This window comes from Eumetopias jubatus, unplaced genomic scaffold, assembly GCF_037043125.1.
Source record: "Eumetopias jubatus isolate StellerSeaLion01/CBP00866 unplaced genomic scaffold, mEumJub1_p1.0 scaffold_8, whole genome shotgun sequence".
NCBI classification, from domain to species: domain Eukaryota; kingdom Metazoa; phylum Chordata; class Mammalia; order Carnivora; family Otariidae; genus Eumetopias; species Eumetopias jubatus.
The window spans coordinates 118189920-118206785 of record NW_028274814.1 but is presented as its reverse complement, the minus strand read 5'-3'; the positions used below and the strand labels follow the sequence as shown (position 1 = coordinate 118206785).

The window sequence follows — 16866 nt, the reverse complement described above, 5'->3', positions numbered from 1 at the left end:
GAGTGGCAGAGCACAACCTAGACTCCCTGCTTTTGTGGATGCTCACTCTCCTGCCTCAGACAATCTAAGCTGGAAAAACAAATGGGTTCAGGAGAAAATAACCATTTTCCATACATGAACTATATAGAAGTGGATTCAGGGACAATTTCAGCAAAGAATATTCTAGACTGTGGCTCAAAAACAGCAATCTGATATGTTTGGTCTACAACTGAAAAACTGTGATTATTAAGTGATCTACAAAAGAAGTGCAAAAATGACACCAGAGCTGAGTTCTTCTTGAAAATAGATGTAAAACAGTAACCATACACTTTATGAAAATATGTATGTTAAAGTATTATTTTATAATATATATAATCTCATGGGTTTGAGATATCTGATCTATTAGGAGATTAAAAGTACTCTATATCAGTAATACCATGAAACATCTGGTAATTCATATAGCAACATACAAAGACACTGAAAAGATTTTTGGGATGTACAACCCAAAATCTAAGACATCAGTTCTATGATAAATCCAAGCACACAGCAGAGGAGATTAAGTATGGGAAAGTGGCGTTCCACAAAGGCTAACTGTTCTTGCCTGATGCATCCTCTTATAGCTGGGCTTGTTGCTTTCACAATAATGAAAAATGCATTCACTCACCCTACTGGTAAATTCAGGCTCAAAATGCAAACAAGTGTACTCTGAAAATCAGGAGAGTTGCCAGCTTTTATGCTTTCACATGAGTGCACAGATGAGGAAAACAGTAAAAAAGGGCTAAAGCTACACTGAAACTAACATAACATTGTGTGTCAACTATACTTCAATAAAAAGAAAAGGTTAAAATGGTAAAAAAAAAAAAAATAGAAAAAAGACAAAAAAAGAGCTGTACCAATACTATTCTTTAGGAATTAAAAATGTTTTACTATTGGTAATTGACTATTAACCTAGCAAAAAGTGATTCAAGGTAAAAATACAGCAGACCATATATGAAGGGAGGATCCTAAAAGCTTACAGAGAGGATAAACAGAGCCGGGCCCCAACCGGCTAGGAGTTCAACCAGAAAAGCAGCAAAGGGAGGTCCCAGAATTAGAGCTGTGTGGCAGGCACTGTTGGGTAGGCAATCCTCAGCTAAAGCAGAAGAAATAAAGGAACTGAGACATTATTTGATAAGCATGAATACTTGGGTAAAAATCTATGGGTGAACATGTGAAAATTCTGATGTAATGGTCAGAAGAAAGTTAAGGAAAAAAGACAAGTCAAGAAGAATCAAAGCATATACAGGAAAGAGAAATAACCTTAGTACACTATTCGACTTGGCTGTAATAATGTAAATACTGAATATCGATTTAACCAAACTCTGTGATATAAAAATACCCGGGAAAGGGGAAAGGAGAAGTTGGGGAGAAGTATAAGTGAATTAAATCCTTATATATCATAATAAAATCAACAGATATTATCTCAAATTGATACATCCAAGAAAAAGAGAATAATTATTTGTAGCTTTTAGCACTGTTGATCAATATTTCTGGCTTTTCTTCTTCCAAGCCGTAGCATGTGACTTATTTGGCCAATGAAATATAGTAGAAGTGATATGACGGAAACCTTAAGAGCCAGTGTAATTTGCCCCCTTTCTTCCCTCCTGCTACTGTGACTGGTGATATTTCATATGATGGATGTGCCACCAGCCTGGCTGCTGGCCTGAGGAGATATGGAGCAGGGCCTCAGTTGTCCCACTTGGATTTGAAGGCTGTTACCTCGTTTTTCATGACTGATACTACATTATTACTCTACACCTGGAAGTAAATAATGAGAAACAGTGGAAAGAGTTGAAAACAGCTGCCTCTGCAGAGCAGGACTGCAGAGTGAGGACAGATTGGGTCGGAGATTGTCCCTTTTCAATAAGTCTTGTAGAGCTATTTAATTTTAAAAATGGCCACAATAACTACAGAGTCTATAACTCAAGAAATTGGATTAATGTGCAAATGGAAATTCAAAGAGCAAATGATTAGGGGAGAACAAATATTTCTCTGTTCCCCTCATTTCCAAAGAGGGTAAGGAATTGCCACTCCACTCCGGTACGAGGAGACTTCAGGCTTCTTTCAGACTTGCAGCTAATTTACTGCCAGAAAAGTAGAGTGACTTATCTGATTGGTGAGTTTGGAAAAAGCAAAAGAACATGGTAGGTTTAGTCCCTTCTGGGCAATCTTTGCTTATATTTTTGGAGGCCCCTGCCTGCAGAACTGTTGGTCTCGGCTCCTGTGTGCAGTGAGCCTGGTGGGGACGGAAGGGTAGTGGGCAATCCTATAGTTATACATGTGGGTAGGTGGGCAAGTCTGGCTCATTCAGGGGTGAGGTACTACTAAGCTCGTTTGGTAACAGACCTAAAGCCATGTTCGCTAATCAGCTTTATCAGTTAATGATGCTGATATTTTGATCTCCACTATCCATCTCCTACATCCCATTCCTCAACCGGGTTCAGAACTTAGGAAGGGTAAAAGAGAAATTACCAAACACATTCTATCAATCACCACAGAAACCACTCACCTGTGTGATCAAAATAATAATACACCATTAAGATGTATAACCTTTTTTGTTGGTGTTCGAAAAATACATATGTATAGAAAAGGTCTGAAAGATATATGCTTCTCTGTACTTTCTAGTTTTTCTTCACACATTTCTTAAGTAATAAAAAAGAAACAATAGATTTAAGAATGAAGAGTAAAATAATAATATAAAGTCACAGAGCATTGTTTCTTGGGATTCACAGTGATATCTGGATGATTTCTCTAGATTGCCTTTGTATTCATTCATATCAGATTCTTATAATTGGTAAGCTTAGAAGAGCTTTGAAGGAAACACTACCTATGTGTCCAAAAAAGGTGGATCATATCTGGTACTCTAAAGAGAGAAAATAGAGAACAAAAGAACCACAACGTTCAAGTTTAGTTCCATAGCTATGCTTTGATGAAGTAAAAAAATCACATAAATAATTATGTAAAATGACAGCCACGCCGCAAGAGCAATACAATTTTCCATTATTTAATAACTTACTTCCATTTCCTTATCAATTGATTTCTCTTCCATTTCTTGCATTTCAGATACATTTTCATCTGAAGCGATTTCAGGAGCTGTTGGCAATGATATTTCAGCTATTTGCTTAAGATTAGATAGTTTCTCATGAATTGAAATAACTCTAAAAATAACAGATAAATATGTATTTTACTTGAAAAGGTAAGAAAGGCATTCATTTATTCCCAGAATCAATAATATGTGTAAAGTAAGTCCTCAGTTACTTAACACTTGGATTTCTGGCATTCCCAAACATTATTCATTCAATCATTTGTTCATTCAAGAAACACGAGCAAAGAGACACAATTCTAACCTGTATAATGTTTATGATCTAGTTATATACTCAAATAGATATAAAATGACTGGCAAAGGCACAATGACAGAAAGGCACACATCCAAAATATTGCTTAAGATGAAAATAAAGAAAATAAAACATCTATGTGGGCAAAGAAAGTCCAGGCAATGACAAAGTTTGCTCCTGTGTAAATCTTAACGCCATGTGATGACCTGAAGGTAAGAATTATGGCAAGATAGGCATGGTTCAAAAAGGCCAGTCACTGAACCCACAACAGTGAAGTGTACTGTAGGGGGGAGAGGTGAAAGGGTAGGGAGAAGAATCAAGAAAGAAGGAAAATCAAAATCAAAAGCCAAGAAGGAAGGCAGAGTACACAGTGGCAATTATATTGAAGAGGGAAAACTTCTGGAGCCATAGGCCAGTGAACATGGGATACTCTGAAGGCAGAGGTAAACCAACGGATGAGTGGAGTCAGGAGATGGAAAAGCATTTGCAGCAGCTGAAGGAGGCAAAGAGCCACCTGCATGGCCTTCCGTGATTCTATGCTACAGGCATAGCACACATGTGCATGCCTGTGTGTTTGCATCCATGTGGGTGTCACCATCCAGGGAAAGAGGGAAACTTCTATGAGAAAGAAACAAATGATCTGTGAAAGCAAACTGACATCAGGAATGTATGCAGGAATGTCATCTCCAGTGTTCCACAGGGTCCTCATCTGCAGTATGGCATGATACTCAAAATTATCATAATGATGGTTCTCAGCAAAAGAAGGTTAAAAAATATACCTTTAGTTAAATAAGAGGATCTGAAATTGTATTAAGAAATGCTTCTATTAAAAAAGGCAATGATTAAAATGTAAAGATCTGTTATTAAAAGTTTACTTGGAATACATCCATTTAAAAAAAAAATGGGTCATCTCCAATAGTGACAGAAAAGCTGCCTGATGCATTGGAGAAAAAATAGGACTCAAAGGACCTGGGTGAGTCATGCTTGGGTCCACCACACACCAGCATGGGACCCTGGACAAGTCACCTAACCTCTCTGGCCCTGACATTCCTCCTACTGCAAGACTGAATGATAAAACCCACGTCATCTACTTCACAGCATTTTGTAAGGACAAAATGAGGTATCTACATACATTCTTAATCATAAGAAACCCCATGAAGGAAAGATGATATTCTAAACCACTATTCTTGATTCTAATACCCAGAGAAAGAACTCGTAGAATTCTTACTTCTCTTTCAAAAATAATATAGCTTTCCTTTCTAACATGTGGAACTGCAGGAAGGATAAACTATTCTTTGATGTTTGCATTTCAGGTGGTCAATAAATGTCCAGAGCTGTATTATTTGCTTCAAAAATAAATGGCCTGGTCTAACTCTGTAAAACCAGGCTGGGACCAAGCAGAGCAGGCTGGGCACCTGTGCAAGGAGCAACATCAGAGGACCGAGCATCTCTCCTTCAGGCCCTGAGCCTCGTGACCCCATTTGCCCCAACAACTTGCCCATATACATCTTCACCTCTCTGTCCACATCAGTGCTGGGTCCAGCCTTTGAACTCCCATGTTGGCCCACAAACAAATATCCATCTGGGCTAGACCAGCTCCCCGCAGCCTCTGCTTTCATTCACTGATTCATGGGCACTCACTCTCCCGGGCTGCCGGGGCCTGGAGGCAGGACCCAGCCAGAAGTAGAAATGTGTGGATGGCAGGATACTTGAAGGCAGAGACAGTAGGTAGGGAACTAGATCTTGGTTAGAAGAGCGTAATTAGATAAAACTACACAGAAACCTTTATGCATGTTTAATGAGAACATTCTCTTTTCCTTTGTTGCTGTAAGAAAAATGCAACGAATTAAAATATGTTTTCCTTGTAGTATTTAATTTGGAGATCAGGAAGTGAAATGAACAATTGAAGGAGGACTGCCCAATTTGAAGGTTGTTCAGGTTCCTTCTCGGGCCTATTTTTTTCTGACCTGTTGTACTCTTTTATTTTAAGATTTTATTTATTTATTTGAGAGAGAGAATGAGAGAGAGAGAGAGCATGAGAGGGGGTAGGGTCAGAGGGAGAAGCAGACTCCCCACTGAGCAGGGAGCCTGACGCGGGACTCGATCCCGGGACTCCAGGGTCATGACCTGAGCCGAAGGCAGTCGCTTAACCAACTGAGCCACCCAGGCGCCCCAGACCTGTTGTACTCTTACTTTGCCTTCTGAAAGATGGTCAACAGGAAGCAAGTCCCCACATGCTGATCTCACCTTGACCCTCCTAAGAACACAAGGAGTGTCAGCCTCAGTGAGAGAAACAGGCAGCCCTCCCCGTGCCACCGAGGGACGGGTTAGATGAGAAACTATCAGGCACCTCCCTCTGTGTTGGCTCAGTGACTGGTGCACGTCCCTAATTTTAGTAAACCTACCACTGCTCATAAACACATCTAAATTAAGGACTTTTTGGAATAAAAAAGAATTCTGTCAGTTTGATTACATTCTACTCTGCAGAATTTATAATCATTTTCATTATGTGATTCTAAAAAATAAATCCTGCCATGTTTCTGGATACAAAGCAAGTGTATAATTTCCTAACTTTCTTGCTTAGCTGTGCTGGTATATGTCCTGTGCCTAGACTTTCTGCCATTTCACTGAAAAAGAAAAAAGAAAAGGAAAATAGACTGAATAATTGAAAATATGCCAGCTCTTGAAACATCTCTTCTTTTATTCTCTTTTATGGCGAGGCCAAGAAGTCCTTCAAAATGAAAATCATGGAGCATGAACAAGGCTCGTCAGGGAAGAACAGAGAAGCACCAAGTCTCTGTTCACTAAGCACTTACGAGGTGCCTAGCAGGGCAAAAAGCTAACACTGACAGATACAGGAGCTCGTAATGAGACTTGACATCTGCCCAGTGCTTTTGGCCTTTCAGAGTATGTGCATACATTGTCCAGTTTGATCTTAACGACAATCCCAAGAGGCAGGCAGAGTAGATATTATTTCCATTTTACAACTAAGGAAATGGAGGCTGAGATCACAAGGGCAATGAACAATGGAATCAAAACTAAATTAACTAAGCAATGAAAAAATTTAAAAAATGAACTGGGAATCTGGTAAAGTGAAATGGAAAAGAGAGAAACCAGGCATGAGCAAAAGTTAGAGATATGCCCCGTTTGATGGAGAGGAAGGAAGACAACCTGGCTGAGGCAGAGACGTTTGATGCGGTGAACAATAAAAAATAGGCTCAGACACAGGGGAAGGGGGGGATAAGACAGGTGGTGGAGTTTGCCCTTAATACTGCAACCCAATACAGAGCCGCACGTTACTTGTTAAACACACCCCAAGTTACAGGCAGAATACAGCACAGACGGTATCTTTGTACTCTTTATAATCTTTATGAAGTGTCAGGAACTGTTTCTCCAACAACTCTAAGTACTATTATTGTTATACCCACTTCATTATAGGGAGACTGAGGCACACAGATGTTAAGTCACCTGCTCAAGTTTGTCAAGTTAGTAAGGGGCACCACTGGCATTTTAACCAAAGTGGGCTGGATTCAGAGTTCATGCTCTTAACCACTGCAATATCATACTCCTCTAAATAAAAGGAAGATTCTTCTAAAAAAGTCTTCTAAAAGTTCTTCTGTGATTTACCTTGTACATTACTAAAACAGCCTGTTCCAATGAAAATATCAGCAGAGTTGTGGAAAATCATTCATTACTTGCCTGTTCAGTGGAACCCAGAAAGAGCCAGTATAGACATTGCAATAAGTGCTATTAGGTACAGCATCTGAAATATTCTGGGGCTTCATGTTGTATGCATACAACAATAAAACCTATAAAAAATTAAAATACATAAAATGTGACATCAAAATTACATTTTGCCTCAAAATAATATCATTAAATTTTAAGAAGTTTTTCTTTGAAAGAGAAAACAACTTTTTTATCAATTCACTTTAAACAATTCTTTTTAAGTAGGCTTCATGCCCAACGTGGGGCTTGAACTCACAACCCCGAGATCAAGAGTCGCATGCTTTACCAACTGAGCCAGGCAGGTGCCCCTCAATTCACTTTAAAGAGGAATGATATGGGGTGCCTGGGTGGCTCAGACGGTTAAGCCTCTGCCTTCTGCTCAGGTCATGATCCCGGGGTCCTGGGATCGCGTCTTGCCCCTGCTTCTCCCTCTGCCTCTGCCTCTGCCTCTCTCTCTGTCTCTCATAAATAAATAAAATAAAATCTTAAGAAAAAGAGGAATGATATGAATGAGAATTGTATAAAGTTTGAGGTGAAAATAAATGTCATTTGATAATAATATTATATTATTTTCAAAGAGTGCCATTTCTTACTGCAATTAAGTTTAAATCTCAGCCTTTGAAGGCCCTCTATAAGTTGGAAATATGTACCTAGTGAATATCCAACCTTGTTTCTAGTTACTTCTCAACATGCCCCTTTCCCATCGGTGGTCATAGCTGCTTCTGCGCCTCACTTATGCTGTTTGCTTCCTCTTTCCATTTATTCAACCTACACACAACTTTCTGGTCCCCACCTCTACTGTAGAACTTCTCCTAATGACTCATGCTCTGGTAATTTCCCTGTTGTTTCCATTTTGGCAATCCTTAAAGTCAATTCCATAACTATAGCACCTATTTACGGTCATAGTCGCAGAATTTGAGATTCATAGAAACTTAGAGAGGATCTGGTCTAAGCCCCTCATTTTAGATATAAGAAAGCTGAGGCCCAGAGCTGCCCATCAAAACTGACTAATTAAGTGCATGCATTTATCTCTGCTTCCTTGATAATCAAACTAAAATAAGAGTAAAGTATGCCTTTAAAAAGGCATAAATCTACAAAGACAGATAAGAAGAGAGGAGGTAAAGCAGACAGGAGATGTTAGCCACCCTTTGAAGGACAGAAAGTACTCAGAAGAGCACTGGGTGACTCAGAAAACAGGAAAGGCTGTGTCCTAACTGCCTTCAGAGGGGTTGCCAACAACAAGCGTGACTGAGAGCCCTGGAAAGGCTTGGGAACTGGAGATGTCAGGTATCTTAGACAACCTCCCTCCCATCCCTTTGATGAACCCGTGCAACCAGATTTCCCCACTTCCCTTGCCTCCTCTCTGGCCAAACCTCTCCCATTTTCCTCTCTGCTGAGGTTAAATCAGAGATCTATTCTCAGGGATATTAGGTACAGGGGTGAGATGCTGAACTAAAAACACTGGAGGGGGTGCCTGGGTGGCTCAGTTGATTAAGCATCCAATTCTTGGTTTCAGCTCAGGTCATGATCTCACAGTTGTGGGATTGAGCCCCACATCAGGCTCTACACTCAGCAGGAAGTCTGCTTGAGGATTTTCTCCCTCTACCCCTCCCCCCACTCATGCACACTCTCTCAAATAAATTTTAAAGTATCTTAAATTAAAAAAAAAAAGAAAACATTGGAATTAAGTGAAAGTCTGTGTTTTGAACAAGAGACATCTCCTACCCCACTGCAGGCCCTGCCCAGGATGTAGGAAACCAGACAGAAGTTGAAAAGGATCCTCTTTGAGGAAACCGACCAGACAAAGAGAAAAGACCTATGGGTACTGACATTTCAGCATCCTGCAACGAAACCGTTGGCTCCTGCAGTTACCCTACAATGAGGTCTATAAATCAATAAGTCTAACCTGATACACTTTTTAGCACCTTCAAACATGAATGAATAGCCAAGGGTCACTAGACATGAAATGAAAGATAGAGGCCAAAAAAACTAATATAAGAAAGGAACCTGAAGAGTCAGGTATAAGACAGAGAGCAGAAGAGAACTTCAATGAAACCATAATTGAGATCTTCAAACAGAATAAAGACAATATTTCATCCATGAATCAAGAACACAGTGCTGTTAAAATGAATAGAGAAAAAGAGCTCTTAAAAACAAAAACATGATCACAACTAAATAATCAACAAGAGTTGAAATATAAAGTTGAATATATATCTCCCCAGAAGCAAACCTAAATTTTAAAACATAGGTAATAGGGGAGAAAAGATGAGAAAAATACTCAATCTAATAAATTTGATATCTGAATAATAATTCTAGAAGGTACAGAAATAATCAGATTTGGGAAATCATCAAAGAAAAAAATTCTTCTTGAACCAAAGGCTATACTTTCCAGATTGAAAGGGGCACAATGGATGAAAGAGCTAAACCAAGGCTCATGATGGAATTTGAGAACACAAGGGACAGAAGGAAAATCCCCAGAGCTTCCAGAGGAAAAAAATCAAAAGAAAGAACTAGGAATCAGAATAGGACCAGACTTAACGGCAATGCAGGATTGCCAGAGATAATATAGCAATGTCTCCCATGTTTTGAGGGAAAATAATTTTCAACCTAGAATAGTATGCCTAGAGAACAATGAAGTCAGCATTAAAATGATGACTTTTTGTCAGACACTCAAGGTCTTTTTATATTCTGTGTAAGCACAGGGTCAATCTCAGTCAATCTGTTGCAACCTGTTAGCCTCTCAGGGGACTGTAGTCAAGGTATTGGCCCTTGGCCAAACCTGAATGAAATGTGCTACCTACTGACTAATGCAGTCCTGTCCTTGGTTCTGAAACACACCAGGAGGCAGCCTGTGCCATCTTGTTAGCATTTTTTTGTAGAAAATATACATATTGATGATTTGCATCTGGATTCTATTGTTCTCTTCATTTCTATCACTGAATCTGGTCCCACACATGGTTTTGACTACATGAAGAGAGAGGTATGAAAGACTCCTCCTCGGATGAGACATCAGCTTTCTGGAGACCAAGATAGCATAACATATTTTGGTGGGTCATGACCTGTAGAGGAAGTGTGTCCTGTGCAACTGAGCAAGGACCCTGGCAACTGTTCCTGAGCATCTTGGATCTCTCTAATGGTTATCTGTGCTTACTTTACCTGCCATGCCTTATCCTTTACCAAACTCTTCCTCGAATTACTTTGTGGAATATATTATATGGTGTGTCCTTTGAATAATCAGAACCTCTAACACATCCTTTGTTGGGAAGCTGGAAATGTGGTCATTCAACATGAGAGAGCAAGTCAAGATAGAAACATGAGACCCAGGGAACCCATCTCAGAAAGAGATGAAGGAATTCTAAGGAGGATGGTGAATGGGCTCTTAAGAAGTTATTTGAGTCAGGAGAACAATCAATCCCGTTTGGAGCGTGTCTCTGAAGAAGAAGAAAACAATAAAAGAATGAGAAATAAACTGATGAGTTTGACCATATGGAGAACTGTATAGTTCTTTGAAAGTTTAGGAAGAATGAGATTCTAGAATACAGAGAACACCAAGTTAAACAAAAATAAAGCAGTTTTTTTTTTTTCTTTAGGATAGAAGTCAGGAAGGAAGGAAATAGTACCTTATTTGGCTCAGCTGTGAGTGATATTTACATAGTTGTGAACACTGGCTATGGGTTTAAGAATTGTGATAGGACTCATTTAAGAGAATGTGTGGAAGAGAAGAATGTATGTAAGGGGGAAAAAAACAGGTTGATATTAGCCTTCATCCTCCACAGTAGTGTGTGAGGTTCATTACTCAAAGAATTATCATGTGAGCATGTAATTTAGATATATGGGGGGGGGTGGAACCCAACCAAACAGAGACAGTAAGAGTTAAAAGTAATTGTATCTGATGGTGAAATTTAGGGATGTGGACAGCTAGACAGAGGAATGTTCTTTTTATTCATTAAAAGTCTTTTAAATTTGGTTTTTCAAACTATGATAAATTTTTGATGAAACATTTCTGAAAGGAAAATGAAATGAGTCCCAGAGAGGTTAGTCTGTTTTATGGTGTTTGCTCTTATTTTGTGTTTGTTAACCTTGACTCCCAGGCTAGCATACAAAATCCCCGTGGACAGGAGTGACATCTTGTACTTTTTTAGTAGTGCTCGCAGCACTTGCTACATGTTAATTAATATCTTCATATCTCTGAAATTTTCATTACATCTCTTAAGAGCTAATGAAGCTCCCCAAAGCGTGTTAGTGGAAAAATTTAAATAGATAACATACTTTATATTTAACCCCTTTTAATGAAAATGACTTTCTCCCTCCTCAGGCTGACACTTGTCAATGGCTTTGCAATACAATTTTAAAGTCTTTTCTAACTGAGCATGGCACAACTGAATTCCAAGTATAAAAGTCGGAAATCAAACTGGACTTGGATAAAATACAGCAGTAGATAAACAACAAAACACTAAACTCACTTGCATATTTGTTAGGAGCCTGGGCTTTGGAGCCAGAGTGCCCGGGTTTGCCTCCATCACTTACTGGCTGTATGATCTGGGCAAATTATGAAAACGCTGTGCCTTCACTTCCCATTTGTAAAATGGAGATGTGGTAATCCCCATGGGGATAGTGTGAGGATTCAATGAGTCAGTGTGAAGTGCTTAGAGCATCACCGCTGTGCTTGTGAGACTCATGACCACTCCTGGCTCCTCACCCTACCTTGCTTGGTACCTCACTCTCCATATCCTTTTAGACTCACTGCTAACCCCAAGCCAGCTTTCTGTCTGACCTCTCAGGATGGCCTCATTGAATCCATGTGCTTAGTTCTATTCCCAACTTGTCCTCACTCCTCAGGGATAAGTGTCACCCTATAACACCTTGCATACTCAGGATTGGATTCTGCAGGAGACAATACACCCATGATGAAATTTCCAATGCTCTCTTATTTACTTATGCAAAGACTTGTTTTTCAATGGCAAAGAAGTGATGTGCTTTTGACAAAAGTTGAGCAATACTGTATTTAAAATTGGCTTGAATGGGGAATCCCTTACAGCCTAGCAATGGGTGAAAAAAAGAGCCCCTCCTCTACTAGATGGAGTTGATTCATTACTTCCTCACCTCGGTACCTTAATCACCTAACAAAATGCCTGGCATATAGTATGCACTCAATCAATATTTTATTAATTAGTTAGTAAGCAGTTAAGGTATATGCACGTTATAAAGAAATCCACATGAAGAACTAGAAGACTCAGGTCCCCATTTTCATTTTTGTCACTAGTAAGGTGTGGCATTGGTCAAGTCACTTTACCCATATGGGACTTGACTGCCTCATTCGTAAAACGAGAGCATCAAATAGACGTTTTCCTAGTTTCTTTTCAGTTCTGAAATTTGATTTGGGTGGTACCAAGAGAAGCCAGAGAAGCTTTCCGGTGGAGCCTACGGTTTAAGTCACAATGCAGTAGCTTCTTGGAGAATCATTATTAGAGCTGTGGGGTGCTTTGGAAGCACTGGTCTAGCCCAGCACTTCTCAGAGTTCAATGTGTATACATTATTTGGGAGATATTTTGATTCAGTGGGTCTGGAGTGAGACCTGAGATTCTGCATTTCTAGTGAGTTTCCAGGGGATGCCAGTGCTGCTGGTTCTTGACTCTCAGAGGCCAGTCCCTGCCTCCTTTGCAGCCTTTGTCTTCCCCAGCTCCCAGAAGCAGGGTGTAATTTTGGGCCTCATCTGCAGCACCAGGTTCTCACTAGTCACTTGGCTAACAAGACCTAGAATCCAGGGCACCTCAGAGGGAAACCCTGGGCATCTGTATGATCTCCTGAGTTACAGCACTCCTGACATCGGCACTGACAATATTGAGCTTCTGCCTTTACTACGACTTGGTAGTTTTCTACCTTAGTTAACTCTACCTAGTTAACTCTTCCTTCAGGATGTAGGACTGAGCTTGTCTTGAATGCACAGCCTGCTTATTTGGGACCATGAAATACAATCTGGCTCTAACCAGGGCTATAAAGATCTCCAGAAAAAGATCACCAGCTCCCTAACTCTTATTCCCAGACTGGCTGGATTTCTACAGTGAATAGACTTTTCTCCAAGAACTTTTCCAGTTCTATCCAACTCTGTGTTTTCACTTGACACATGGAGTCCTAATTTTCAGTGCTTTGCTTGATCAGACTTCTTGCACTTGATTGTGTTTGTCTGCCTAAATCTTCTGTGGCCTCTGAATACCGTGCCTTGGATAGTCTAGCTGCACTCAAAACAGTAGCCTTTGCAGCAGTTTGATTCCCTCCAAATTAGGTCTCATAGACCAAAAGGAAGGTCCCACTACTGCTTCTTTATTGCCCCTCCTCCCTGCTAGCTCCAAGTTGCATTTCTTTGAGTCTGATAAGTAATAAACATAATTCAAGTCTTACTCTAAACCTTGGCTGGCTTGCGATCCAGAGCATCCTACTTGGAACTCTGGATGCTAAAAATAGCAAGAAGATGAGGTAGAATTAAGCTAAAGGTCCTAAGAAGACAAATTTGAGCCATCAAACCTCTGGCTGTAGTTACACCTTTGTAAGCTAAGCTGTAGTTATGCATCTTTGAGCCATTCTTCACAACTATTTTTAAAGCCTTTGTCCAGGAGGTTCATTAAAATGATTGCCCCTTGAAACCTCTTTAGTGTCTGCCTCTAGAAGATACTGAAATTGTTCAAAAGATGCTTGGTTTGTAATAAAATTCCAGGGAAGAGCTTATAATGTGGTTCTACTATATTCTTCTAAAGAAAATTTTGTTAAATAGGATAACACAATTTCTACCCCCATACTTAAGAAGTTAAACTTTTCCAAGTTATAAACTTAACTCTAAAAAGTATTGTGACATTGAAATATTTAGCCCTCTGAATTATCTAAAAATTTTATGTCAAAGTCCCTAGTTCCAGGTTTTCTACTTTGCTGCCACCAGCATCCTTAGTTCCTACCAGTATTTCTGCTTCAGATACTAGATTAACTGAAGAGGACTGAGCAGGTGAATCAAGTGATGTTAACCTGCATTGTTAATCCTCTAAGTCCTGGGAAACTCCAACACCCTAGGTCAGATATTAATTTTCATCACCATCCCACCCAGAAGCTAGAAGTGCTTGCAGCCAGGCCCACTCTTGAGGACTCAACAAAGCACCATGTTAGGAGTGCAGACTTGGAATCAGATTGTTCTATCCTGATTCCTTGCCGACTAGCATTCCTCTATCCTGTGTCTCAGTTTCCACTTCTGTAAAGTGGGGCTCATGATAGTACCCACCTCACAGAGTTGTTGTGAAATTAATATAAGCAAAGCGTCTAGAATATACTAAGCTCTACATTCACTATTGCTATTATCTTGTAGTTTCATGAGCTTTAGCCAGTTATTCAACATGAAACTCTACACTAAGATAATGAGTAGATAAATGTTCAAATACACCAATATTTAAATCATCAAACAAATTTCAGTGTTATCTTCTGAAAAGATAGAATCTTAGGTCTGAGGAGATCTAGTCCATCCAAGTCAGTGTTTCCCAATTTTTTGACTGCAATTTATGTGAGCAGCTACATCTTTCATCATGACCCAGTATCTATTACCAAAAAGGGGGAAAATGCCCCCAAACTAAGAAATGGGAAAACTGTGTGTTCTTGTGGCTTTGCTTGTGGCATAAGAAAACCACTCTAGCAACCTGTTTAAATCAGAATTAGTTAGCTGGTATTCTCCTTCTAATCTCTGCCTCACACCAGTTCATGCTTCCATGTTCATTATCAGACACAATTGTTGATGGATAAAACCCTGTTACTCTAATTATCAGCCACAGATAGAGTCATAGCATTAACTTCTCAGATCACTCTGTCTCAGACTGATATGGATGTGATATTTCTATGAGCTTGCAAAATGAACTTTATAGTTTATACTTTCTTCCTCATCTTTTAAAATTAGCTCCTTCGGTAAACATTCTATTTCCCAAATATGTAATCCTTCTGCATCCATACCCTCCCTGAATGAATATACTCTTTTATCACTTGGTTGTTTCTCTTGCCAGCAAGTAAATAAATTCTGACATATGCTGAAGATCAATCAATCTGAGAAATTTTGTTTTTAACAACATCATGAAACAAATTTCAGAAAATGTTTTTTCTCTTAATTTATTTAAAAAAAAAATATGACTCAAGACCCACACAATATTGACTCCATGGTCAATTAGTATTCTTGGATCCAGATATTGAAAACTACATTACTAAATTCCCCAAAAGAGACTATGCAGATTTATTATTTTTAAAAGTATATGGAATATCTGGCAAGGATTTGACGTGGAAAGTGTGGGAAAGAGAATACTTTCATAACGTGAGAAATAGGTTTAAATGTTCCTGGGGAGTGATATGTTAAAGTTCCTTTTTTTGTATGAGTAGAAAGAGATATAATTGACCAAGAGTTAGCAGCAGGTTGCTAGCCTAAGGAGGCAGAATGAAGAGGCCAATGGGAGAAGTGTGTTCAAGAGCAAAGAAAGGTAGGCCCAGGAGGTTTCACAATCTGACAGGGTCACATGGGTCAAGGAGCAGCAGAAGCTACCAGAGGCACAGCTAGAGGGGACAGCACTCAAGAGCTGGAAAATGCAAGAGTAGGCCAATGCAGGAGGCAAAAAGTAAATGAAAATGCTGAACAGGGCAAAACTATATGTCAACTGCTTAATGGGGAAAAGCCTGAGGCTCTTCTTAGAGAGAGCAGCAATCAAAGGAATGCTATGGTGGAAGGTCCCTCTGCAAATGGCTGTAGTGACCAACTGTTCCATTTTTAAAAGCTTGACCTCTCATCGAGATTCTCCTAGAATGTGAATCACTGTTCTTTCTCCAATTGTTCAGGGATTGATATTAAACTGATTCTAAATACTTGCCCCCATCTCCACCTGCTGCAAATGTCTTTCCATGCATATGGACATAGATGTGGATAAAGGTAAAGATGCAGAGTTAGATAAAAATAAAAATAATGAACATTAAAACAAGGAGTGATATGTGTGATATAAATTTATGAAGGGCACTTAAAGGCAAACTAAGGTTTTTTTTTCCCTTATATCCTATGTACTTTAATTTTGCTTTAAGGCAGTTTACTCTCTTTTCTATACAATGTTGGCAGCTAAAGTATCTATAAGAAGATATTGTTGCTAAACTTTAAAAGAAGCTTTTCAATAATGTTTAACAAGTATATTACATGTATATTTGAAGTTATTAACCTTTAAGACAGCATAAAAATTTTAAAATAGTTTCAGATAATAATAAATGACAACTACTATTTATTGAGGTTAGGCATTTACCCAGTTATCTCCAGTTACAGAAAAGGATAACTATGACACAGAAAAGGTAACCAATCTACTGAAGATCACAGAATTATTAAGTGAGAGCTGGGATTCCAACCCAGGTAATTTGGCTTCAGAGTCTGTGTTCTTAACCACTACACTAATATAAGCAAAGTAAATAAAAAGTAAACCATTCCCAATAAAATTCTGCAAAGTCAAAGAGAAAATTCAAAAGCAGTTAGTGAAAAAATTCACTACTTTAAAGCAATAAAAGTTTATCTCTCAACAACAACAATGGAAATAAGGAGATGACATTTTCAATGTACTGAAATAAAATAATTTCCGATCTTAAATTACCTACTCCATAAAATTTATTTCATAAATTAATGTAAAATAATGACATTTGTCAGCCAAACAAAAATTGAGAGTTTGCCTCTAGAAGATCCTCACCAAAGGAAATTCCAAAGTATATACTTCAACAGAAAGAAGTGTTCCTAGATAAAATGTCT

General features: G+C 39.0%; 1 protein-coding gene across 4 annotated transcripts in view; it reads right to left on the bottom strand.

Annotated features, from left to right (window-relative positions):
* CFAP54 (cilia and flagella associated protein 54) overlaps positions 1-16866 on the bottom strand; it is a 296408-nt gene that overhangs the window by 27791 nt on the left and 251751 nt on the right. For all 4 annotated transcript variants that reach the window (XM_088025290.1, XM_088025291.1, XM_028105379.1 and 1 more), the window contains 2 exons: positions 7053-7162; positions 3035-3176 (listed from right to left, as the gene is read on the bottom strand). In XM_088025290.1, coding sequence (XP_087881416.1) covers positions 3035-3176; positions 7053-7162 — 252 coding nt within the window. The remainder of the gene's footprint in view (positions 1-3034; positions 3177-7052; positions 7163-16866) is intronic.